We start from the raw sequence: 27088 nt of genomic DNA, 5'->3' as shown, positions 1-27088 counted from the left end.
CTGCACTCTAATGCAACCGCCATTCTGCAAAAATGCCTTCTGCGATGGCTCCTAGCAAATTCCACATTTCTGACTTTTCTTTTGAACAACGTACCCTTGTCTTCTGCCATTCATAAAAAAACAAAAAAAAAACCCCTTGACCTATATTTTAACCTTGAGCTCCTTATGTTGACCGAAAAGCATCGAGTAACCCAAAATAACCCTTTCTAAGTTTAAAATATGGAAACTAATCTTAGGACTTCCAATGGGCGGCGGGCCCACTAGCATTATCGGGACCATTGATATGGTAGGGCCCTACCACTGAGATGATTAAAGTCAATTTGTAAGCCATTGATTGAACGGTTAGGATTCTCTGATTAAGAAATGGCATCTCGCATTAGGGCCGTGAGACTCCCCGCTAATGGGCCCACCAAATTTATGTTTTTTGGGTAGGTAAGCTGGGATCGAAATTGCAACCTCAAGTTTGATTCATCAATGCCTCAACCATAGAGCTAGAGGCCCAAACCATGCCCGAATTGATGTTAATGTGATCTGGGCCGTTGATCCAGTAGAGGCTTACAATTGAGACTCATTAGTTGATTCTAGCAATCCACCTGAACGTTGTCAAGTCGATGATCGAACGGTTAGGATTGCTTGATTAGGGTATAGCATCACTTGGTGGGGTCCAGTAATGGAAGTATCATGTGGGTGAGCACAATCTGGTTGTATCTCATGCGAACACTCCATATGCATTATTTTTCTTTGGACCAAAATACCCCTTATCCAAGCTATTATCAACCATATCTGGTTTGGATACTAATTAAAAAGTATTTTACCAAACTACCCTTTTTGCTTTTTGTTTTTGTTTGCTTCTTTTCTTGCACTGCAAGTGCCAGCAACTCCCTAGGTAGTTGTTTCAAATTCAATAATCTCAACAACTGTCTGCAAACAGTCTGACATTGTGACTTAAAACCTTTCATAGATCTCTCTCTCTCTCTCTCTCTACTGAAACTATTTTGAGGGGAAAGAAGAAAAGGCAAAGATGGGTTTAGGAACAAGCACATTTGTAATTAGATGGATCAACTTTCTCACCGTGGTAATTTTCTCCCCCTTTCTTTACATAGCTTCTTTCAGCCATGCATGTTCTTGTTCTTTAGCTTCTGGTTTTTTTTTTCTTTTTTGAATAGCACTCTTTAGCTTTTTTTTCTTTTCTTTTGCATCTTTCTACAATGCCTTTATATGGGTTTGTTTATTTTTTTCCTTAGATTTCTCTACTAGTTTCTCCTCTTGGGGTTCTTTATATGGGTTTTGTTTCAGTTGTTGCATGGTGTTATTATCTTTTGTTGAATTTGCATTATGTTCTTCAATTCTCTGGTTTCCAATTTTAGTCTTTTGATGTGGCTTTTGTTTGTTTTTTTTTGGCTGTTTTCACACCACTCTATAATGCATTAGGAAAAGTAATATAAATATTGACATCTTCTTCTTTTTTTTCTTTTTTTTCTTTTTTTTTCAAATTATGCAACCTGAATTTTCTTTGCTGTTTATTTTTGTTTTCTGAACTTGGGGAATTTTCTTTGCTGTTATTTTTGCTTTCTGAACATGCATGTGTTTGAAATTTTAACTCATGGCCCTATTAGTCGAAAGGAAAAGTAGAAGATAATTGAAAGATGGTTCTTGTCTTGTTTATTTATGTAGCTATTAGCAGTAGGTGTTATTTGCTTTGGAGTATGGATGAGCACCCACCACGATGGTTGCCGCAAGTCCCTGACCCTTCCCGTGCTGGGCATTGGCGCCCTTATCCTACTCATGTAAGATTTCCGTCTTCTCGATACACTCTGAAGCTGAATTTTAGTAGTGTTTCTTGTGAAACAACCAATTACTCCTTAAGCTTAAGCTGTTAGAGTTGGTGTTATTTATGTGACAATACCAATTACTCCAAAAGCTTAAGCTGTTGGAGATGGAGTTATTTAATCTTTTATACTTTAACACTCCCCCTCACGTGTGACCCCTCTTTTTTAGGGTTGGCCTACGTGTGGCACATGTGGCCTATCTTTTAGGTTGACCATTACAAGTTAATTTTTAATGTCAAGGAGTTTTGAACTCAGGACCTTTGCTATGATACCATGTTAAACCAATTACTCCAAAAGCTTGAGTCCTTTGGAGTAATTGGTTGTTTCACAATTTAATCATTTATACTTCAACACTAACCAACACCCCCCCCCCCCCAAAGAAAAAAAAATAAAATTCTTTGTTGAGTTGGCCGTACACGTAGATTTTTAATATGAAGGAGCTGTTGGATTTTGAGCCCAGGACTTGCCCCGAGGCAGTAGTTTTGATACCATGTGAAACAACTAATTACTCCGAATGCTTAAGCTATTAGGGTTGTTGTTTTTTAATTATTTATACTTCAACATTTCTTGCTGCTAATTTACTTTTACATTTTCGCAAAGATATGTAAATGTGGGTTGTCATTAATTTTCAGATCATTAATTGGGTTTATGGGCGCGCTAAAGAATATCGCTATACTTCTATGGATTGTATCCTTCATGGATGAGTTTGTATATATTGGGCTCTGTAATTGTTGTTGTTTTTGGATAGGGGAGATGTTTGAGGTCACCTTGACACTGTAATTGCAGTATTTGGTGATGTTGTGCTTGATCTTGGTGACAATTCTGGTGTTCACGGTCTTGGCGTAAGTATTATAAGTGTGAAAGTTGAAGTTGCATTTCTTGATTAACTTGTTTGAGATAGCAATACTTGCTTTGACTTTATATGTTAACAACTTTTCCATTTTTGCAATTTGGTACTTATCTTTTTGTTCATCAGAATGTTCTCTTTCTCCACTTGCAAAACCCTTTTTGACTTAGAGATGGTTATGCGAGTTTGAATTAGACAAGACAAACCTATTAAACCCAATATGTTTACAGTCATATCATAAGACTGAAAGAAATTAATATTTGAAATTTAGTTCATGAAAACATAAGATACAGGGAAATACATTTAAAGTAATTAACTGAAATGCATTAAAACTGTTGGGAAAAAGGGTTACTATTGCGGAATTACAGTCCCAGATAAAGTTTTCCCAAATTGAAGCTGTGAAAATTAAATAGGATAAAATGGAAGCGAAAAACAATGACAAATAACCCGAGAAATTTTTACGTGGAAAACCCTCCGGGGTGAAGGGAAAAACCATGGGACAGTAGTACACTTGAAAACTTCCACTATAGTAAATAATAGGTTACAACATCACCTGTAGGTGGGTCTCTTACAGAGTGCATACAGATATCGTGCCTTCAATGTATGGCTATGAGTAGCTAACACTCCCTCACACACCGGCTCTCACTACACAGCTATCAGAGAACTGGGTGTCTCTCTCTCTCTCTTACTCACTCTCACTCTCTCTGCAGTGCACTTCACTTGTTCTTCTGCTGGTGTTTTTCACCCTGTTCTCGGTGTGTTTTCTTCCTCTGCCTCAGCTCTCTATTTATAGTTGAGCGAAGAGCTTCGCGTGCATGCAAACGACGAAATGTCGCTACCAAAATTTAAAGTGCATGCACCGATCATCGTATTTTTCAACAAAAGTGGTTTCGCATGGATCATTTTTTTCAACAAAAGGATGCTACGTCCACATCTTACCTTTAATACCCACACACACATTTATTGCATCCACACTCACACACACTCATAATCACAAAAGAAGTGTCGGTAACCCCCAAAAGGGAGTGACCCACACCAACAAAGCAGATTCTTGGGATGAAGATATCTCGAGACAGACAAAATCACAAAATTTGGCAATCTCAAGAACGGTATGTTGAAAAAGTTCTTGAAAGGTTCAACATGAGCAAAGTTAAACCAGTTTGTTCTCCACTTGTAAGCCACTTCATGCTCAGTGTGAAACAGTGTCCTTCAAGTGAGAAAGATAAGTCAGAAATGGAAAAAGTGCCTCATGCATCTACAGTCGGCAGTTTAATGTACACCATGGTATGCACAAGACCAGATATTGCTCATGCAGTTGGAATTGTCAATAGGTTCCTCTCAAATCCTGGTAAGGAACATTGGGCAGCAGTGAGATGGATACTCAAGTATCTTAGAGGTACGTCCAGCACTCAATTATGTTTCGGTAATGGTAAATCTGTATTAGAAAGCTTTACAGATGCAGATTTGGCTGCTGATGTGGATACAAGAAAGTCCACATCAGGGTGCCTATTAACCTTTGCAGTGGGAGCTGTATCATGGCAGTCCCGATTACAAAAATGTGTTGCCTTATCCACCACAGAAGTAGAATACATTGCTATAACAGAAGCATGTAAGGAAGTCCTATGGATGAAGAAGTTCCTACAAGAATTGAGCCAGAAGCAAGAGAAGTATGTCATATACTGTGACAGCCAGAGTGCAATCCATCTTAGCAATAATTCAACATTCCACTCTAGATCCAAACACATCGATGTGAGGTCTCACTGGATACGAGATGTGTTGGAAAAGAAGCTATTACAGCTTGAGAAAATTCACACCGATAACAATGGATGCGACATGATGACAAAGACCCTACCTAGAGAAAAATTTCAAGTTTGCAGAAAAGAAGCGAGCCTGACGGCCTCCCCAAATAGGTTGTGAGGGGGAGATTTGTTGGTGTGAGTCACTCCCTTTTGGGGGTTACCGACACTTCTTTTGTGACTATGTAATGAGGGTGCTTAAGAGGGAAGAAGAAGAAAATTACAACTCAAGAACACAACAAGAAAAGAAGAAGAAAATGGGAGCAAAGCTCAACCCAATTGATATTCCATCAATTACATAAGTTAATCAACATCCAAAATCCCCTCTAAATATGGTTTCTAACTCTTTAAATAAAAGAAAACCAAAGCAAATTCGTTCAAACTCCTCCACTAGCTAGCTTAGAGACTAACATAACATTAATTGCATTGGAACTCACTAACTTTGACTGTTTTGGGAACCCACAGACACAGTCCACAAAAACTGCCATAACTTTCTACCCTCTTATCCAATTTTCAAGCACAAATACTTGTTAGAAAGATCTCAAAGAGACCTACAACTTTGTAGTTTACCACTTTCCATAATTCTTCTATTTAGAAGCTCAAAAAGCAGGCTCAAAATGGGCCAGCAACATTAATGAGGGACTGCACCTTGGACCTCCACCAAAACCACCTAGGCATAACATGGCTGCCATGTTGGCACTGCATCATTATCTCCAGGTGAGAAAGAACTCGCCCACGAGTTCTCATCAAGCTCTCCATGATAAGTTGTCGAGTCTTTAACATTGAAGTTGGGTGTGTATTAATATTTGGAGGTAGCTCAACCTTGAATGCATTATCCCCAATTTTCTTAAGCACTTGAAAAGGGGCATCCATACTATCTTGAAATTTGCTAAACTTCCTTGGTTCAAGAAAACTCGCCCTCAAACCTTGAAATATCGAAGAATGATCATCAATTGAAACTTCCCAAGATCAAACTCCGCTTCATAATCTCCATGAAGAAGTGATAATTTGTCTAGATTTTGAACATGTTTGAATATATAAATATCAACTGTGAGCTTCAATGTAGGATCGAATAAAAATGGATCGATGTAATTGGATGAAAAAATCGATGTAATATTTTTCCATTCACCCATCACTTCAATATCCATCGGTTCACCTAATATGCAATCGGATCCAATTTCTTTGGTGATGAATTCATTGAATTGCCGTTGAAGTTTCTTGTACTCGTTACTTTCAACAACAAGTAGAGAATTGAATTTACCATTATCATTGGTCTCTTGATCAAATTCGTTCTTGGAAATTAAAAAGTTACTCTCATATCCTTTCTTGAACCATGCAATCCGATACGGCTTTGGATGTTGTTCGGTTTTGAGCTTGTGCTTGTTCACCATTTTATGAGATACGATGTTCTCACAACTCCCACCATCGATCACAATGGAGCAAACCTTGTCATGAGATTCGCATCGAGTCTTGAAAATATCGGAACGAAGCCAATCATCATCGGATTCAACCTTTGGTGTAGCAAGTGCTCTTTGGATCACCAAACTTCTCCTTCTTCGGGTTCAATTTCTTCATTTTGTATGCCATCTTCCTCATCATATATGGGTTGATTTGAATAGTCAATAAGATCCTCATCATATATGGGCTGATTTGAATCATCAACAAAATTATCATCATTTTCTTCATCACCGAAGGCAACTACTTGCCTCTTTGGACAATCTTTGAAACGATGGCCAACTTCACCACACTTGAAACAAGCATTTGAATTGTTGGGACGATTGGGCTGATTTCCAACTTGATGTGTAGGGGCTGATTTTGTAGAATTTTTTTTGAAATAGTCGGAGCTTGACTTTGTACCTCCACCATGTGAAGATTCACCTTAGAAGAAGGATCGAGACTACGAACATCCACATACTTTTTAGCACCACAACGAGAAAGCTTAGCCTCCACCTTCAATGCTAGTTGATAAGCATCATTGACGCTCAATGATCGGTGCATTTCCACCTCATCACGAATGGAAAACTTCAAACCATCAACATACCTTGCCACAAGTTGATCTTCACCCTCTTGAATATCATTACGAGCCATGAGTTTGTAGAATTCTTCGGTGTAGTCCAACACACTCTTGGATTCTTGGCGTAGGTTGTTGAATTGAGAAAAGATAATTTGGGAAAAATCCAACGGAAGAAATTTCTCCGTAAGCCTTGACTTCATTTTCTCCCAAGAAGAAATCTTACGCTTTCCTTTGCGGATTCTCATCTCTTGAACCTTATCCCACCATGTTGAAGCGTAGCCACGAAGCCTTGTAGCCACAAGCTTCACACGTTGGCTTTCGGGTGTCTCCTTGTAATCAAAGAACTTCTCAATGGCACTAAGCCATTCAAGAAACTCTTCGGGTTGTAGACGACCATGGAACTCCGGCAAGTCAATCTTGACGGTGTCGAAATCAAGATAAAACCTTCCCAACCTAGCCTCTTCACGAGTATTGGCGAAGGGATTCACATTGGATTCATCACTAGAACCTCCACGGCTTGATCTACCATGCTCACTACGAGCCTCTTGGCTTTCAAGTCGCATGGTAAGTTGGTTAACTTGTCTTCGAAGTGCTTGAAGTTCATCGTCTCTTTCATCTCTCAAATCTTCCATCATTTGGTTACCACGCCTTCCTCTACCTCTTCGTGCCGCCATGAAAATCAAATAGAAGCTAACCCAAGAGAGTAACGTTGGCTCTGATACCAGATAATGCGGGTACTTAAGAGGGAAGAAGAAGAAAATTACAACTCAAGAACACAACAAGAGAAGAAGAAGAAAATGGGAGCAAAGCTCAACCCAATTGATATTCCATCAATTACATAAGTTAATCAACATCCAAAATCCCCTCTAAAGATGGTTTCTAACTCTTTAAATAAAAGAAAACCAAAGCAAATTCGTTCAAACTCCTCCACTAGCTAGCTTAGAGACTAACATAACATTAATTGCATTGGAACTCACTAACTTTGACTGTTTTGGGAACCCACAGACACAGTCCACAAAAACTGCCATAACTGTCTACCCTCTTATCCAATTTTCAAGCACAAATACTTGTTAGAAAGATCTCAAAGAGACCTACAGCTTTGTAGTTTACCACTTTCCATAATTCTTCTATTTAGAAGCTCAAAAAGCAGGCTCAAAATGGGACAGCAACATTAATGAGGGACTGCACCTTGGAACTCCACCAAAACCACCTAGGCATGACATGGCTGCCATGTTGGCACTGCATCACTATGAGTGTGTGTGTGGATGCAATAAATGTGTGTGGGTATTAAAGGTAAGATGTGGACGTAGCATCCTTTTGTTGAAAAAAATGATGCATGTGGGACAACTGTTCTTGAAAAATACGATGGTCGGTGCATGCGCTTTAAATTTTGGTAGCGACATTTTGTCGTTTGCATGCACGTGAAGCTCTTCGCTCAACTATAAATAGAGACCTGAGGCAGAGGAAGAAAACACATCGAGAACGGGGTGAAGAACACTAGCAGAAGCACAAGTGAAGTGCACTGCAGAGAGAGTGAGAGTGTGAGTAAAAGAGAGAGACACACACAGTTCATTGATAGCTGTGTAGTGAGAGCCGGTGTGTGAGGGAATGTTAGCCACTCATAGCCATACACTGAAGGCATGATATCTGTATGCACTCTGTAAGAGACCCACCTACAAGTGATGTTGCAACCCATTATTTACTATAGTGGAAGTTTTCAAGTAGACTACGGTCCCGTGGTTTTTCCCTTCACCCCGGAGGGTTTTTCACGTAAAAATTTCTGGTGTTATTTGCCATTTATTTTTCGCTTCCATTTTATCCTATTTAATTTTCACAGCTTCAATTTGGGAAAACTTTATCTGGGCCTGTAATTCCGCAATAGTAACCCTTTTTCCCAACAAAAACTAAGTAGTATGGAAATTGTACCAAGAAACACTAATATGTTTATAGTCATATGATAAGACTGAAAGAGATTAATATTTAAAATTTAGTTCATGAAAACATAAGATGCAGGAAAATACTTTTAAAGTCATTAACAGAAATGCATTAAAACCATGTAAGTAGTATGGAAATTGTACCATGAAACACTAAATATAAAATAAGTTTCTTTACCAGAAGTAGTTTCAATGTTTGTCCTAAGTGTAATCTATTAAAATATTGTGTGTCCATGGCATGTTTATGGCCACAACAAAAACTACTCTTTCCCAAAAATAGTTTGAATGTTTGTCCGAACCAGTAGCAATAAGTCAGAATATTTATCCATTTTTCTATGTGAGAATAACATGTACATATCATCTGAAGAATGAATCCAAAATTCCTCTAACTTTGTTTCATATCTAACCATTTTTACTTTCCATGGAGCTATCGATGCTTGCTTATGACCATCTTATGTTTTGGATAAATTGGTGATCAAATGAAGTCAACCCCAAGTCCAATTATAGTTAATGTTGAGTAAACAGATTGGTCCAGCACATGGCTTGATTGAATCCAGAAAAGATATAGGTTATTCTGTCTCTAAATTAATAAAAAACGAATTTGTACTTATCTGTTTTGTTGAAAATGTTGGTAAAATCAGATTTAAGGAAGAAAAGCTGAGTCATGCCACATGGTCACTCTCCTTAAGAATCGTATTCGCCCCCTACGGTGCAACGGGATCCGCGAACCGACGCTCCAAGATAAAACAGCCAGAAAGGCTCCAGTCCACATGCACTCGCTGACTGGTCCACCTAGAACCACCTTGGAATAGTACTCAGATACAGAGGGAACGGAAGAAGAAGATGGCAGAAAACAGAAGCAATTCGTTGTAAAAGCTGTGTCCTCTAATGGTGTTGTTCTCTCCTTTTTATAGATGAGAAAATGACTATTGGAGGATGATTAATCACCATTATTAGTGCCTACCGTTTCTCTCCCAACAGTCACAAATATGACTGTTGGATATGAAACGGTTCACATACTTAATAAGGGTGCTAATAACAAAAACGTGGGGAGATTAAAAATTGATTTGATTTTAATGGGAAAATAAAAACGTTTTGGGCACTAAAAAGATACTTTATTGTACCCAAACACGGACCTCGGACCACGGGCCACGGCCCGGCGCGCGCGCGTGTTTTGAACATGGATTTGCTCTCTTCTAAAAGCCTAGGATCCAACAAATTCTAAAGCCCCTTGAAGGCCCAAGCCTTTCTCCAACTCTCCATCTTATATGGATGAGAAGAATTTTGTTCCAAAGCAATGTGGGATTATTTGTTTTTACTTGTAAATGAGAGCTCCCTTTTCAAACACACACACCAAGGTCTTGGGTTCAAATCCCCATTCAAACAAAAATCTTTTACTTTAAAACAAGAGAGGGAAACATTAATTTGAATCTTCCCTCCAAATTTTTAAACTAAAAGAAAAGGTATCTTTGACTTTTCAACTCTTTTATCCTTTAAAAATTTCTAACAATCCCCCACAAGATTCAAAATATAGTTGAAATTCGAAAACGGAAGTACCTGAGCACATTAGAAAAATAGAGTGGATTCATACCGGTGTCTATTGGACTTCAACCGATATTTAGGATAAACAGATTACGTTACCGAGTACGGATAGAGTTAGACTCCTTCAACCTTTCCTCGTATATGTAACCGACTAACCTGTTACCCACACCCTATCATCGAGTCCTTGGTGATTCAATCACAGTATTGGAATATTTTGGCCTTGTTCCCCTCTTGGTTCTCATGAATGTTCTAGAGAATTACCCGTTAAATTCTCATAGGAAGCGGCCTCACCTCCACATTCACTTAGGTCAGTCATCAAGTATGTACTGCAAGTAACATACCACCTAATACAGGTAATGAACTGATCAAGAGTCTTCAATTCACCCTACCTCATTTGCAGTGAACACTATCTTCAATCATTTTGCATCTAAGAATAGGGGTGATAGTGTTAACAAACCATCCGGTGACTTGTTAGTACCCATTGAACCTAATTCCAGGGATCTCCTTTCACATAGGTTGGGTGTCCATCACTAATGGTTTAAGCCACGGGCTTTAACCCCATTCCCACCAATGTCTCATAAACCACCTTATTTATCTGTGGTTTTGTCAGAGGATCTACCAAATTCCTCTCCGACCTTACAAAGTCGAGTGCAATTGTTCCCTCACTCAAATATTGCTTTACCAAATTATGCCTCAGGCGAATATGCCTTCTTTTGCCATTATAGGTCTTACTTTTGGCCTTGGCTAAAGCAACTTGGCAGTCACAGTGTAAAGACACTGAGGGAACTGGCCTTAGCCATAAATGCACATCTGCCAAGAAATTCCTGAGCCATTCGGCTTCAGCTCCTGCTAGGGCTAAGGCTATAAATTCCGCTTCCATAGTGGAACTTGTACTACAAGTTTGTTTAACCGATTTCCAAGAAATCGCACCACCATTAAGAGTGACTACATATCCACTGGTAGACACTGAATCTCTTGAATCAGAGATCCAATTCGCATCACTATAGCCTTCCAAGACAGCAGGATACCCCTTAAAATGCAGTCCAAAGTTCATTGTACCTTTTAAGTACCTCAACAACCTAGTCAAAGCCTGCCAGTGTTCATGACTTGGTCTATGTGTGTGTTGACTAAGTTTTCCAACTGTTAGTGCAATGTCAGGTCTAGTATAGTTCATTAAATATGATACTGAACCTATAATACTTGAGTATTCCTTTTTAGATACCATCTCACCTTTGTTTTTCTTAAGGTGTACCTGACAATCTAAAGGTGTTTTCACAGGTAAACTATCATATTGTCCAAATTTTCTTAGAATGTTCTCTACATAGTGAGACTGAGACAATATTATTTCATTTTCTTTTCTGATGATCTTCATCGCTAAGATTATATCAGCTTCACCCATATCTTTGGTTTCAAAGTTTGACATTAAAAATCTCTTAGTAGATTTAACTATGTCTGAACTAGTACCCATGATTAGTATATCATCTACATATACACACAAAATTACACCTTTATCACCATTAAACTTACTATAAATACACTTGTCAGATTCATTAATCTTATAGCCATTTGTAACTAATACACTATCAAATTTGTCATTCCACTATTTAGGTGCTTGTTTCAAGCCATATAGTGACTTAATTAGTTTACAAACTTTGTTTTCATGTCCAGACACAATGAATCCTTCAAGTTGTTTAATGTAAATTCCTTCTTCTAAATCTCCATTTAAGAATGCTGTTTTTACATCCATTTGATGTATTACCAGATTATGAATAGAGGCTATAGCTAATAGTGTCCTAATGGTGGACAATCTAGCAACATGAGAGTATGTATCAAAGTAGTCTATCTCCTTTTTCTGTCTAAAGCCTTTAGCCACTAATCTTGCTTTAAACTTATCAATTGTCACATCAGGTCTTAGCTTCTTTTTAAATATCCACTTGCTATCTAGTGCTTTAGTTCCAGGAAGAAGGTCCAGTAGTTCCCAAGTTTGATTTTCTATTATGGAGTCTAGTTCACTTTTTATAGCTTCTTTCCAGAATACAGCATCTGGAGAAGTTACAGCTTCAGTATAAGTTACTGGATCTTTATCTAATAAATAGGTGAACATCCCATCTTCTAGATTTGTTTCTTTCCTTTGTCTTTTACTTCTTCTGAGTTCTTGAAACTCAGGCTCCAATTCCTTTTCAATTTCAGTTTGATTTCTTGAAACATTACTAGGTTCTTTAAGAATTTCTTTCTTCATAGGGAAGTGATGTTCAAAGAACTCAATATCCCTAGATTCAATTATAGTGTTATATTCTAGGATATTTTCAACTGATTTCAAAACTAGAAATCTATAAGCTGTACTGTTTTGAGCATATCCTATGAATACACAGTCACAAGTCTTAGGTCCTAGGTCCTAGTTTTCTTTTCATAGGTTCAGGTATTCCAACCTTAGCCAAGCACCCCCAAACTCTCAAATGAGATAAACTAGGCATCTTGTTATGCCACAATTCATATGGTATATGACCCTTCTTCTTTGGAGGAATCCTGTTATATATATAACAAGCTGAAAGAAGTGCTTCCCCCACAAGTTTAAGGGTAAACCAGAACTTATCAACATAGCATTGAACATATCCTTTAAGGTTCTGTTCATTCGTTCTGCTATACCATTTAATTCAGGTTGATAAGGGGCTGTGGTTTCATGGATAATACAATTATCATCACAGAACTTAGTTATAGAGTATTCTGTACCTCTATCTGTTCTAAGTCTTTTTATCTTTTTGTCTAATTGATTTTCCACTTCTTTTTTGTACTTTACAAAGGCTTGTTCAGCCTCATCTTTGGTTCTTAATAGGTATACTTTAGTGTATCTGGAAAAGTCATCTATAAAGGTTATGTAATATCTCTTTCCTCCTCTAGATTCAAGTGATCTCAAATCACCTAAATCACTATGAATAAGATCTAGTAAATCTGATTTTCTTTCAACACTAAAGTGAGGTTTCTTTGTGAATTTTGCTTCAACACATATTTCGCATTTGTTTTCACTAGGTTCAATTTTTCCATTTATTAAACCTAAGTTGCAAAGTCTTTTAATATAAGGTGCACTTCTATGGCCTAGTCTACTATGCCAAATATCAAAGGACTCAACAAGGTAAGCAGAAGAAGATGATGCTTTTTCATTCAGGATTTCAAGTACATTAAGAATAAATAAACCATTGGCATTGTAGCCCTTTCCTACAAACACATTATTTTTGCTAATGATTGCCTTATCTGCTTCAAAGGTGAGCTTCAGTCCGTTCTTGTTGAGAAGTGCTCCTGATACCAAGTTACGCCGTATATCCGGCACATGCAGCACCTCCTGAAGTGCAAGTACTTTCCCTGAAGTTAACTTCAGCAATACTTTGCCCTTTCCAACGACTTTTGAGGTTTGTGAGTTCCCCATGAAAACTTGATCCCCTTCCTTAACTATGGTGTAGTTGTAGAAGAAGCTTCGGTCTCCACAAATGTGCTTGGTAGCACCAGTATCCAGAGCCCACTCCTTTGGATTTTCCACCAAATTTACCTCTGTCACAATCGCTGCAATTACATCCGCCTCGGTTAGATTAACCTTGGCACTGGACGAGCCAATCTTTCGGTATCGGCAGTCCTTCTTGTAGTGTCCAGGTTTTCCACATTCAAAACAGACTCCTTTCTTCTTGGGTCCAGATTTCTTGAAGTTCTTTTCCTTCTTCGGTTTTAGATTCTTAGACCCATCATTCTTGGTTTCAACAATGTTTGCCTTAGATGTATACTCTTTGGCATTTTGTTGCTTATCTTTTAGTCTGTTTTTCTCTTCGATTTTAATCCGAACAACTGCTTGGTCTAAGGTCCATTCCTTTATCTTGTGCTTCATTCCAATCTTAAAATCTTTCCAAGACAAAGGCAGTTTCTCAATAAGAGAACCAGCCACGAATGTGTCAGGTAACTTCATACCTTCCTTAGCCAATTCTCTAATTAGGAACTGATACTCATCTATTTGAGCAGTAATAGGTTTTCCATCTTCCATAGCAAAGTCTAAAAAATTCCCTATCACATATTTTCTATTTCCAGCATCCTCTAAATCATATTTAGTTATTAATGCATTCCAAAGATCAGCAGCATGTTCATATGAATAGTATACGTTATAAAGGTCATTTGACAAACCATTCAAGAGATGGTTCTTGCAAATATAATCGGCATTATTCCAGTTTTCAAGTTCAGTAGAATCTTCAGATGGTTTTGATTGGGTAAGAACAAAAGCAGCACCGATTTGTTGCAGAGCAAACAAGATCTGTTGTTTCCATCTTTTATAGTTCAATCCAGTAAGCTGGAATGGTGTTGAGAATTCTGTTCACAACAGGGGTGCGAACAACCAAGGTTGGATTGGAATTCTCAACAGAGATGGGATCAACGGAACTTGGGTTTGGATTATCAGAAGCTATAGGATCAGATCTTAAAATACGATTCTTAAAATTGTTGAGTAAACAGATTGGTCCAGCAAGGTCTGATTTATGGCTTGATTGAATCCAGAAAAGATATAGGTTATTCTGTCTCTAAATTAGCACTGTTTTAGATTTCCAAAGAAATAAAAAACGAATTTGTACTTATCTGTTTTGTTGAAAACATTGGTAAAATCAGATTTGAGGAAGAAAGGCTGAGTCGTGCCACATGGTCACTCTCCTTAAGAATCGTATTCGCCCCCTATGGTGCAATGGGATCCGCGAACTGACGCTCCAAGATAAAACAGCCAGAAAGGCTCCAGTCCACGTGCACTCGCTGACAGGTCCACCCAGAACCACCTTGGAATAGTACTCAGATACAGAGGGAACGGAGGAAGAAGATGGCAGAAAACAGAAGCAATTCGTTGTAAAAATTGTGTCCTCCAATGGTGCTGTTCTCTCCTTTTTATAGATGAGAAAATGACTTTTGGAGGATGATTAATCACCATTATTAGTGCCTACCGTTTCTCTCCCAACAGTCACAAATATGACTGTTGGATATGAAACGGTTCACACTTATTAGGGGTGTTAAGAGCAAAAACAAAGATACTTTATTGTACCCAAACCCAAACCCGGACCCGGACCTCCCCGGCCCGGCCCGGCGAGGCGAGGCGCGCGCACGCGTGTGTGTTTTGAACATGGATTTGCTCTCTTCTAAAAGCCTAGGATCCAACAAATTCTAAAGCCCCTTGAAGGCCCAAGCCTTTCTCCAACTCTTCATCTTATATGGATGAGAAGAATTCTGTTCCAAAGCAATGTGGGATTATTTGTTTTTACTTGTAAATGAGAGCTCCCTTTTCAAACACACACACCAAGGTCTTGGGTTCAAATCCCCATTCAAACAAAAATCTTTTACTTTAAAACAAGAGAGGGAAACATTAATTTGAATCTTCCCTCCAAATTTTTAAACTAAAACAAAATGTATCTTTGACTTTTCAACTCTTTTATCTTTTAAAAATTTCTAATTGTTAACCTTTTATGAAAGTATTCATCCTCTAACCGTGGTTTTAAATTTCAGCCGAAATACAGAAATTTTGGATTTCGGTTGGGGTTGACACCGAAACCACCTAAATCCGAAATTTTGGCCAGAATCCGAAATTTTGGAAATTCAGTTTCGCTAAATTTCTGCCAAAATTTCAGCACAATAATGAAATTTGCTTCTTTTTTCAACTGAATTTCAGCCGAAATTTCGATTTTGGCTGTGTCCGAAACCGAAACCGAAACCGAAATTTAAACCTTGCCTTTAACTGACTTGTTGTATCAATTTCAAGTTTAAATTCTGGAATCTCGTGACGCCATTTCATTTTGTAGGTTTATCATAACAAATAATGGTTCCGGTCATGCTGTTACAGGGCTGAGGTAAGGCTGCAGTTCACCTTGCCCAAGTTATAAAATGTTAATTATCATTTCATGTCCAACCCCATGAGCTTATGCCAATTTTGGACACCCATGCACGTGTCCAATTCTCATATTTCTTAAAAGAACGGAGACTGCAATATTTTTCGTATTTTCCTTGGACCTAACATTCATCTTTCTCTGTCTCTAATTTCCAGTTACAAAGAGTATCAACTTCGTGATTACAGTTCTTGGTTTGTAAAACAGGTAATGCATCTTTGTTATCATTAAAATTCCGGATTATTATTTGGGGTACCAAGTCTCTAGGTCGTTATAATTGTTGCCTGTCATTTAGCTTAACAATACTCGGAACTGGGAACACTTGAGGAGCTGCTTTGTGAAATCCGAAGATTGCAATGACTTGCCCAATAGATATAAGGTCTGTTCATTTATCCCTCAGTAAGCTTTTATGCTATATCAAGACTTCATTTTGACCAGTGACTAGTTATATGCAGAGTCTTAAACAATATAAGCTGGCAAAACTTAGCCCGATTGAGGCTGGTTGTTGTCGTCCGCCATCTGCGTAAGTCCCTTGTTTTTTATACATCTCTGACTTTTCTCTTTGTTTTTAAGTTTGTATTTGAAACAAAATCAGGTTCTGGTTTCTTGCTTCTTGAATATCCAACTTGAAAGTTGATGGGAATCAAGCAAGTCAACCTCTTAAAATCTATAAAGGAATGAGGAAGAAGGGCTAGATTAATACTCTCATGTGCTTCTATGATTCACAAAAATGATCAACCTATGAGCTTGTAGAAAACAAGGATCAAAGGCAAAGCTTTTGATACCACTTATATAACACAAGGTCAAAATCACTGCAAGAAGCAAAACCCTAAAAAGAAATCACAGAAAAGATGGAGAGAGAATTATCTTCTATCGAATATTATATTCAAAATTTAGACACACAAGAGAACCGCACACCACTGTATTCTCTTCTTGCGTTTTCTCAACTCTCTGCATGCAAACCGTTTTGCACTCTACCCTTTATGTAGACCAACTAAAACCAACATATAAAGTCCTAGTCTACTTCTAACTCCATCTAGCTTTAGAGCCCAAACCCAACTAAGACTATAATTCTAAAAAGTCCTATTATGACTTAAACTCTGTTGAAACTAAGCCATAAGACCATAAGTCAACTTTCTCCCATCTTTTAAAACCTCGAAAAACAAAATACTAGCATAACAGAATTCTATTCTACCTAGAATTCTAAAATAACTCCAAAAACTAACTGATTCCTAGTTTGACTAGGACTCGACTACCAAACACAAATTCAACAACCGATCCTAACTAGGATAAGCATTCATGCTTGGTTCCGCAACCGCCCATGTGGGCCCACACTGTGTCGGTCCGTATCTCATCCACACCGGCCCGTCCCCTCCGGCACCGTGGAGAGTCAGCGATAACTCTCAACATGTTAGAACAAGCTTCCCTAGTTGGATTTTCTTTAGTGGAATACTTATAGTTCTGTCAGTTATTTGGGAGTACAGTTGGGGATCTAATAACTAATGTTCCATGAATTTATGATCTCCTATGGCTTATTGCTCAGATCAGGCTTTTATGTCTTATTATTGCTCAGATCGGGAACCAACATTGTTCCTATGCTGATAGTTTATACTCTCTTATTTCTAATACTTAATATAAAATTCTAGTGATATAAGATATGAGAGTAAGTGAATATTAATGTTGTTCAAAGTATATATTGTAGTTAAGTACATATTATAGTTGGAGCTCTAATAATTAATATTGTCGATGGCCATATTTTATATAAGGTACTAGAGAGTATTAATTATCAGGTAGATGTTGTTCATCACACCCGCTCCTTGCCACTAGACATGTGGCACTTCTTTCGTCCAACTTTTTGTTCTTTGCATGCCCACGTTTCTCGTGTACTAGGTTTTATGCCTGTCTGTCTGGCAAGAGGAAAACATAGCAAACTCTTACTGCCACTACCAGGCAGGAGTCTCCCTACCTGCATCTGCCATTGGTGCCGCTACCACTGTTACGCCAGAGTCTATGGCTGTTGTGACCACCACAATGGATTTTATTGAGGAGATTGAAAAATATTTCCCCATATACATACACGGTATGAACTTACATATAGTACTTTGAACAAGATTAAGTTTCATCGATTTGTACTTTGAACAACTTTTCATAAGAAGGTACTCTCTTATATCTAATATCAGTGAATTTTTGTTTTAAGTATTAGAAATAAGAGAGTATAAATTATTCGCATAGGAACGAACAATGTTGGTTCTAGATCTGAGCAATATGATATAAGAGATTATAAATTTATTGAACATTATTCATTAGAGATCCAACTACACACATAGGTACAAAGGAAAAGCTATTCAGTCTTTTTAGTAGAATTTGTTGTGATGGTCGCAACAACTATGGTCTCTGGAATGGCAGTGGCGGCGACACCAATGGTAGATGCAAGCAGGGAGACTTCCGTTTGACAATGACATTAAGAGGTCGCCAGAGTTTCTTCTTGTCAGACAGGCAAGCATAAAACCTGGTGCACTAGAAACGTTGGCATATTAAGATCAAAGAGTTTGATGAAGGAAGTTCCACGTGGCTAAGGGTAAGTGGCATGGGTGATGGACAACAATTATCTGATAATTAATACTCTCTAATACCTTATATAAAATGCGGCCACTAACAATATTAATTATTAGAGTTCCAACTCTATTTCTATAACAATCTACAGAGGACATACCTGCAATTTTCTAGAGACACATAAGTGAGGAGTAAAACTTTATTTTCCTGTAAGATCTGTAGGAGAAACATTTAAGTGGGGGTAAAGTTATAATTTTTCCTCAGATTTGGCTCTCCTCTATAAATTGGTAGATCTCATTGTAAAAAAGAGATTTTGGAATGAATGAGAATTGAAGCTTTCTCTTGAGATGAGATGCTTCTCCATGGTGTGATGCCATAACTTTGAGGCGATCTCAAAGTTTCAGATGTAATGCTCGCCAATCTATAGAACTGTTAAGTGTTAACAACTAGATCCAGCTGGATCTATTGTCCAACAATCCTCACAACAGATATCACAACAGATCTGCAATTTTTTTTCATTCAAGATTGGCAATTCTGCAACTTGTTCTCATCACTGTTAGTTTCAATCTGAAGCATCCTCATGTTGTCCAGATATACTTCAGAATGTAAAACCACTGATAGAAAGCTATTGCACAAATAGATGAAGTGTATCGTTTCTCTTACTATTCCAAATATGTGTATGTTATCATGCCCATTATAGGACGTATGCATGAGCAAATCATGCTCAATATTGGATGTGCACCATGCCAATATGGAATATGTGCACGGGCAAATCATGCCCAATATGAAACATGTGCACAATCAAATAAGAAAACCATAATACAGAAACCTGCGAATTCCAATTTCTGTAAACTTTTTCTGAAGTCCTATTTGATCTTTTCAAATATCTGTTGCTGTTTGTATGTGATCTGAAATTCAGATCTATCATGTTGTTCTTATTTGATCTGTCCTAGAAACAGTTTGTTTCCTGAACTGAAATGCAGACATGTTTGCTGAAAATTCAGCTCTAGAATTGCTGAAATTTTCAGGTCTGTTTTCAGATCTTTTTCTTGAAAATTCAGATCTATAGTTGCTGAAATTTTCTGATCTATTTTCAAATTTCAGTTGCTGAAATTCAGATCTGTAGTTGCTGCCATTTTTAGATCTGATTCAGATCTCAATTACTAAAATTCAGATCTATAGGTGCTGAAAATTTCGGATCTGTATCATATTTTGGTTGTTGAAATACAGATCTATATCTGCTGAAAACTTCAGATATGTTTTAGATCTCGGTTGATGAGATTCGGATCTATATTTAGTTATCTTGTTTGTTAAAATCCTGATGACCTGTTCCTAGGTCTTCACATAAAAAAATTTCCTGATCCAATTTGACTAACTTCATTTATTTCAAGTGCATCATCATTGAAAACAAACATTTTGGCTTGAATTTTCTAGATCTAGCTTCTGAATTTAACTTCTCCTAGTCGTCCTACACCAACTTTAGTATTAGAGCTAAGGTTTTCAAAGGCTACTCAAAGTGGACAAGCTTATAAGGGAAGGAATACTCGTTGGTAGCGAGATGACATTCTGATGCAAGTTATGGACAAGCTGGATCAGCAGGAAAATCAGCTTGGAAATTTAGAAAGGAGTGCCCAATATCTAGTTGAGTACTCGATAGTTGGTAAGCAAAGTGGTTCTTCTCTACATGCTTTAAATGAAGAAGATAGTGTCTCTTCAAGAGCTCAGCAAACATAACTGGGTGATAACCAATATCCTAGAGTGGAACCACGTGTAGCATTTGTGAGGGTGACACTTGTATCTTCATGTAGAGATGGAACGTGAAGTACTAGTAAAAAGAAGAGATGTCAACAGAGATTACAACGATGATATTACCCAAAAATTCAATGTAGAAGTACTTGGTTCTGAAGGAAAAATTGATCCTCCGGTATTTGCAAAAAATGAGCCTCGGGTATTTGCTAATTGGCTTGCTTCTATGAAGCATTATCTTGAAGGAGCGGGTGCGAGGCAGTTGGTTTGTGTTGAGTAGTGCCAGTTTGTGCCATTCCCATCGGAGTCTTTATAGGTCAGCTTGTGAGATGGGGGCTCGTGTTTTGAATTGCTATGAGAATAGGGGGAAGGGTAATGTGGTGGTGGCCCTTTCAGCACTTCCTAAAGGAGGAGAGAGAACTCTTCTTGGTATACTTGAGGGCGCATTTATCTCCTCTTCTATTTTGGATTTTAGGATTTGAGAAGCTCCAAAGAAACTTTTTATGGGGAGGGAGGGAAGGAAGAAGTTAAAAGGTTAAAGTATTTGATGAAGTGTGAGAATGTGTGCAAGCATAGTTTGGATGGTGTTCTTGGGATCAACAAACAAGATGGGAGGATCTGGAGCAATAGGTCAAATTCCTATATAAAGAGGAGTTTTTCACTAGTGGGCTTCTTGCTCGAGCAGGGAGATTTCATTTTTTCTTGTTCCTTCTCAATAAGAATATGAATTTGAAATTATACAAATTCCACTTCATTCTGGAGTTCTCAGCAAAAGAACTGTCTAAGCATACCTTTTTGGATCCAAACTTGTTTGTTCCGTGTGAGTCTTCTTGCATAGAAGAACTCAACTTTTGCAAAATCCGGGAATTCAGTAGTAGGTGGCATGCCCTCTTCGTTTTGAGTAGGCAGAACCAACCCAAGCCAATGTCAATGTCATCATCATCCAAACTAATGCGTCTTTCTTGATCGGCTCATTATTGAAGTTGGATTGCTCTACGACCCTATAGAGGGGTGCTTTCTTTTTTACTTTTCCTAAAGAAAGAGTATAATGTCCTAAAAGGGGAAGTTCCTTGAGTGAGGCTTCGTTGCCTTTAAGGATTGTAAACAAACATCAGTCAATTTTTCAATGTCTTTTTTCTTGGTAACTGGCTTTGGAGGTTTGGGCAAGAAAGAGATGGGCTAAGGAGACAAATCATTTGGCAAAAGGGATGGGACAGTGGGACGTGAGAGATTTAGATATTGGTAATGGCGCAGGTGCATGGAAGTCGGTTTGCGGTGTGAAATTTGAGTTCTCTTCAATAGTTTAGATTGCGAAGAAGGAATGGGATTTGCTATGCAGGTGTGCTCGGAGCATGGCTATCTGAGACTTTATACATTAGCTTGTGAGATGGGGGCCGGTGTTCTGGATTGCAATGAGACAATGGAGGAGGTTAGTGTGGTGATGGCCCTTTCAGTACTACCTAACGGAGGAGATAAAGCTCTCCTTGGTGTCCCTGACGGAGTGTTTGTCCTGGATCTGAGGATATGGGTCCTTCGGATACCAATGGTGTCTTCTATGTTTGATCCTTTTCCCATGTTTTGGTGAAAGGGGATCAACCACGTTTTAGGTGGATGGATATTTGTAAATTGCCTGCCCCGCCCAAAATCCAAGGTGTTTGTTGGATGGTGACACATCAAAATATCAACACGCTTGACATTTTGAAGAACTCCCACCTTTGCAAATAAGTTTGGGCTTTGCTTGGTGGATGAGGAATCTTCCTACCTCATTTATTTATTGCCACTATCTAAGGAATGTGTGGCATTGGGTCTTTGCTCTCTTCTATATTCAATGGATCTTCCTAAGATTGTTTAAGGACCTTGTGGAGGGCTGGTGGAGTCATCATGTTGGCCGTATCCTGTTGCTCTTTGCGGTTGTGTGGTCTCATGTGAAAAGAGATAAATTAGAGGACCTTTGGTAGTAAGTGGTCTTTTACTTGTAGGTTGTTTGGGACATTAAGAGCACACTTTGCGGTTGTGTGGTCTCATATGAAAAGAGATAAATTAGAGGACCTTTGGTAGTAAGTGGTCTTTTACTAGTAGGTTGTTTGGGAGATTAAGAGCACACTTTGCTCGTGGGCCATCTTGAGAAAGGAGTTCAATAGTTATTCAATATGAGACTTGCATTGAAAGTGGCTGGAAAGCTAAGTGGAATCCTCTGCCTCCTAACACACTCGAGCATAACTTCAACAAAGCCTCTTTCACCAATCATGGCCCAACCGAAATTAGTGGTGTTTTCAGAAATCATTTTGGCGATATCATCTTTTCTCAGGTCCCATTGGTAGAACGGACTTAACCGAGGCAGATGCTACAGCCCTCCTTACCGGGCTTAAGATCTTTTCCCACGGTCTCAATGTTAACCTTGTAGTGGAGGGGGACTCCGCATATAACATCTCTTTAGCAAGGAAGAGGTTTGCTGGCCCATAGCAATTAGCAGGGGTGATTAACAAAATTACTATCATTTGTAATCTAACGTCTTCCCCCCCTCTCATATCCTCTGAAGTGCGAATGGAGTGGCTGATATGCTCACTAAAGAGGTTGTAAGTAGGGAGACCTTGTTCATGGGGCAATAACCAAGATGTCCTAAGTTCAGTTGGATGGATCGATTTTCAGACTACTTCTGCAACAACAGGAGTACCTATTCAGCTCTTTTAAAAAAAACAGTGAAAGAAAATTTAATTGCACTTGTGAAACACAAAAGATTGGCATGAAAATCAGATCTGATCTAACAAAAAAAAAGATTGGCATGAATACAAGTGCAATTATACACACATATATATATATATGCATACATACTAATAGTAAACAGACATGCGCATGCACATGTCTACATACATACATATATGTAAGCATATGTGCTTGGGTGGATGGATGTACATATCAGGTACTTTGCGTCCGTATCTATGTAGGATACATGCATACACCTTCCAAATAAATTTCAGTATGTACATAATATTTTTGGGACTTCTTTAACATCTTTCACTGTAGTTTGTGGTCACTACTATCTAAAATGTGACAAAATTTCCTTTCACTGGGATGATGCTTATTTATTTTAGGTGTGGCTATCCTGCCATAAATGCTTCCTACTATGACTTGAGCTTTCATCCAGTCAGTACCAACAATGACTGCAAGCTTTACAAAAACTCGCCGTCCATAAAGTGTTATAGCTGTGATTCATGCAAGTAAGATCTTACATTGCCAAATTCTTCCTTTTTCCGTCGCCGGATTTCCCAAATATAAGAGTTTGTTTTCTCCTGTTGTCTTTTCAGGGCTGGAGTTGCACAATACATGAAGACTGAATGGAGAGTAGTTGCAATCTTTAACGTGGTTCTGTTTGTTGTTCTGGTATGGTTTTTGCTCTCATGGCCCATAGGGAAACTGGAAAAATGCTACTTACTTTTCCTAAAAGACATGAAAATACTCAAGAATGTTAAAAACTGAAAATGAGATTTTGAATGTTGTGCTCGTGAAGTCCAGTATTTTTAAATATGTAAAGTGGGGCCTACTTCATAGGATAATCAAACCATTTACTTGTTGGGCCACAACATAAATAGGTCGTATCCCGTAAATCAGCTCCATATGATAAGGGTTTGGATCATCATATGGAGATAGTTTATGGAGTGCAGCCTATTTACGTTGTGCCCCAACAAATGAACGATTTGGATCATCCTATGAAGTGGGCCATACTGTGTTGAGAGTCATCGCTGACTCTCAAATATCGTAGAACATAATGTGATATGATGAGATAGAATGCAATAGAAACAAAGACAGGGAGCTACGCTCCATTGTGTGGGTTTGCTTCAAACGAAACCTTTTTTGATTGTCATGAAAACTAACCCATTGGTTGGTCTTACTAGGTGTTATTACATTAATAAGTATTTCGAGTCATTCTAAATCACGATTTTTAGTACTAGAAATGGGTCAAAATTATATGGATTCATCTCCCCACGAGGAGTTGGCAAAACATTTAAGTCTTTATTCATCCCAATATAAAGCATTAGTAAATCAAATAATAGATATTAAGTGGATCGGTTTGAAAATCAATAGGGATGGGCTGGCACGATGCGGTGCGGACCGGTGCTGACCCACATGGGCTAGTAAAAACCAGATGTGGTTAGTAGAGAGAGGTGTATACGATTGAATTACAAAGAGAGAGAGAGATAGAGAAGAAAAATTGTTCGTGAAACGGAGAAAAAAAATGAGAGACGGGCAGAGGGAGCACACTGGTGTTCGTTTTGTATTTTGAGTATTATATTGAATAAATTTTTCTCTCTTCTTCCTTTGTGTGGCTTTTGTATTATTGGGTTTTGCTTCTTGCTTTGTTCTTGTTTTCAACAATGATATCAAAGCTTTGTGCCTTTGATTTCTCTTGTTTCTACAAGTGGTATCAAAGCCTTGGTGCTTTGATCCTTGTGTTTCTACAAGTGGTATCAAAGCCTTTGTGCTTTGATCCTTGATTTTTTAAAAGTGGTATCAGAGCCACCGGTCATGCACTGGAGAAAGGTCGTCGAAGGCACCGGTTTGGGATTGTTGAAGAAGCCGCTAGTCAGGGACTAGTAAATGGAAGCCAAAGAAAGAAGATCAAACCTCTACGGACGAGATCCGACACGTCTGTGCTCGGGGATCGGACGTAGAAGTTGTAGATCTGGGATTCGACTTCAAGTTTGTCACTCGTCAAGAGCTTTGATCAAAGAGATGGATTCGCCAATTCGATCAACGGAGTTGAGAAGTTGAATAGTACAAATTATTCATATTGGAAATCTTGCATAGAGTCGTATCTCCAAGGGCCAGATTTATGGGAGATTGTGAACGGTGGAGAAACTACTCCCAACGAAGTTGCCGAAACCCAGATGTTTTGAAGAAGTAGACAATCAAAGCCGGTAAGGCTACCATATAGAGGGATTTTCTCGATTATATTCGAGAGGTCAAGACGCCGAAAGAAGCGTGAGATGTCTTTGCCGCTTTGTTTTAAAAAACAAACGACGCAATACTACAGATGCTTGAGAACGAGATAGGTTCCCTATCTCAAGGAAATATGACGATTCCCAAGTATTTCATGAAGGTGAAGAAGACCTGTCATGAAATATCGCAACTCGATTAAGAGTCCAGGATTTCAGAGACACGGATGCGGAGGATTATTATTCGAGGATTGAAACCTGAGTAGCGACCCCTGTCCTTCTCCTTAGTTTCTAAACTAGCAGAATCGTCAAACGGGACATCCAAAGTGGGAATCCGACGAATCATCAACTTTGATAGGGCCAGTGAGGTCTCGGCTGTCTCCGGTTGATCGACAACATGTACTCTCCCACTTCCTGAACCGACTAGTGATCTTCTAATTCTTCTAGCCACCAGACCATTCCTAGTCGAAAGAGTGGAAATCTCATTGTATGGACATTTTGCTATATCTAAAGCAGCTTTTACAGCTTGAACTATGGCTTCCTGTGATTTACTGCTGCAGCTTGTGCGTGCTTATTTACCGTACTATGAGTGAGCTGGCTCGTACTTATTGATTGCATAATGTCTTGCTCCTTGCATACCACTGTACTAAAAGTGTACCGATTCTGCTAATGCTTTGGTGTACCGATTTCCGCCTATTTGCCTACAGCGGTTTCACCACAGCAATCCAAGGATGGCCAACTCAACCAACATTAGTAGAATTGGAAAGTCTCTTGGCAAACCAAGAGAGTAGCCAAGCAGATTGTCGGATCTACAATAAAGGGGAAAGAGAAGGTTCTCTTCGCCGAGCGAGGAAGAAAGTTTCAGAATTCCAAGAATCAGAAAGGTAAGCCAAAGGCCAGATCATATCAAAGGGAAGGAAGTTCTGATCAAGGGGGAGCCTCAAGCGGTCGTTGTTATGAGAAATAGCCTCGGAACAAGGGACAAATGTGCTATAATTGTGGTAAGCCGAGCCACTTTGCCAGAGATTGTCATGCACCAAAGAGGAAAAATGAGGAAGGTAATGTTGCATCATCGGAAGATCCTCGAAAGGAAGATAGTGACGAGGAGTGGAGTTCTTTTCTTTCCATCAAAGAAGAACATGGTGGTCCATGTGAAGCTGCTCTGACGATTACAGACGTAGTGGATGTCGCCAGCTTGGTGGACATGAGCAATGTGACCGAATAGTTGATTCGGGATGTTCGAGTCACGAGACAAACGTTCCGTTTGACAGTGACTCTAGCGAAGGTGAGTCGTAGATGGAGTCTTTTACTTTTGCTTTGAGTTTTACCTAGTGGAATTAGGCTCCTATTGGGTTTCTTTCTTTTGTTTTGCTTATAAAAGGACGGCAATTCAGAACGTTAGAACTGTGAAGAGAATTTTGTTTATGTATTGAGTATTATGGAGAGAGAAATTTTTCTTCTTCCATCCCTTTGTGAATTTGTGTTCTTTGGTTTCTTTTTTTTTATGCTTTGATCTTTCTGGTTCTAAAGAAGTGGTATCAAAGCCTTTGTGCTTTGATCCTTGATTTTCTACATGCTGTACCTTTTAAAAAATACTGGGCTTCACCCGCACATAATATATAAAATCTCAGCTGATATCAAAACTTGTTATGAATGGTTTTTTTTTTCAACACCTTTTTCAGGTTCACCGTTTAATACTTTCCTTAAAACTTTTACAACATGTTGGGAAAGTTGCCTTATTTCCCACCCACACAGATTGCTTGGGTGGGAAGGTAAGTAACCGGATAGGAAAGAATAGCTTTTAGGTTTTTTTTAACACCTATGGGATAGAAAGTTTCTCGAGGGGGAAACGGAAAGAGGAGATTGGGGTGTGTCGGCTGCCCTAAGAGGAGAGAGAGAGAAGGGAGGGGGGAGAAAGAGTAGTTTCCTTGGGTTTTCTTCTCGGGTATTTAGGATTTTCTCTCTTTTTCTCGGGTTTCTCTTGTATGATCTTGGGTTGAGA

The 27088-nt window shown here is 38.6% G+C and overlaps 1 protein-coding gene across 2 annotated transcripts in view; it reads left to right on the top strand.

Moving 5' to 3' along the window:
* Window positions 1-880: 880 nt before the first annotated feature.
* TET10 (tetraspanin10) overlaps window positions 881-27088 on the top strand; it is a 28460-nt gene continuing 2252 nt past the window's right edge. The window contains exons 1-10 of one of the 2 annotated variants that reach the window (XM_077367579.1): window positions 881-1075; window positions 1675-1787; window positions 2462-2516; window positions 2616-2671; window positions 15770-15817; window positions 16012-16060; window positions 16149-16232; window positions 16309-16376; window positions 23245-23370; window positions 23458-23533. In XM_077367579.1, coding sequence (XP_077223694.1) covers window positions 1022-1075; window positions 1675-1787; window positions 2462-2516; window positions 2616-2671; window positions 15770-15817; window positions 16012-16060; window positions 16149-16232; window positions 16309-16376; window positions 23245-23370; window positions 23458-23533 — 729 coding nt within the window. In that variant the 5' untranslated portion in view covers window positions 881-1021. The remainder of the gene's footprint in view (window positions 1076-1674; window positions 1788-2461; window positions 2517-2615; window positions 2672-15769; window positions 15818-16011; window positions 16061-16148; window positions 16233-16308; window positions 16377-23244; window positions 23371-23457; window positions 23534-27088) is intronic. The other variant, XM_077367580.1, reaches the window with a different exon arrangement.

The sequence above is a fragment of the Tasmannia lanceolata genome, unplaced genomic scaffold (assembly GCF_043159265.1).
Source record: "Tasmannia lanceolata isolate RefF3 unplaced genomic scaffold, GAP_Taslan_0.1 ptg000024l, whole genome shotgun sequence".
In the NCBI taxonomy this organism is placed as follows: Eukaryota; Viridiplantae; Streptophyta; class Magnoliopsida; order Canellales; family Winteraceae; genus Tasmannia; species Tasmannia lanceolata.
The sequence above is the reverse complement of the archived record's forward strand: the minus strand, read 5'-3'. Positions and strand labels throughout refer to the sequence as shown.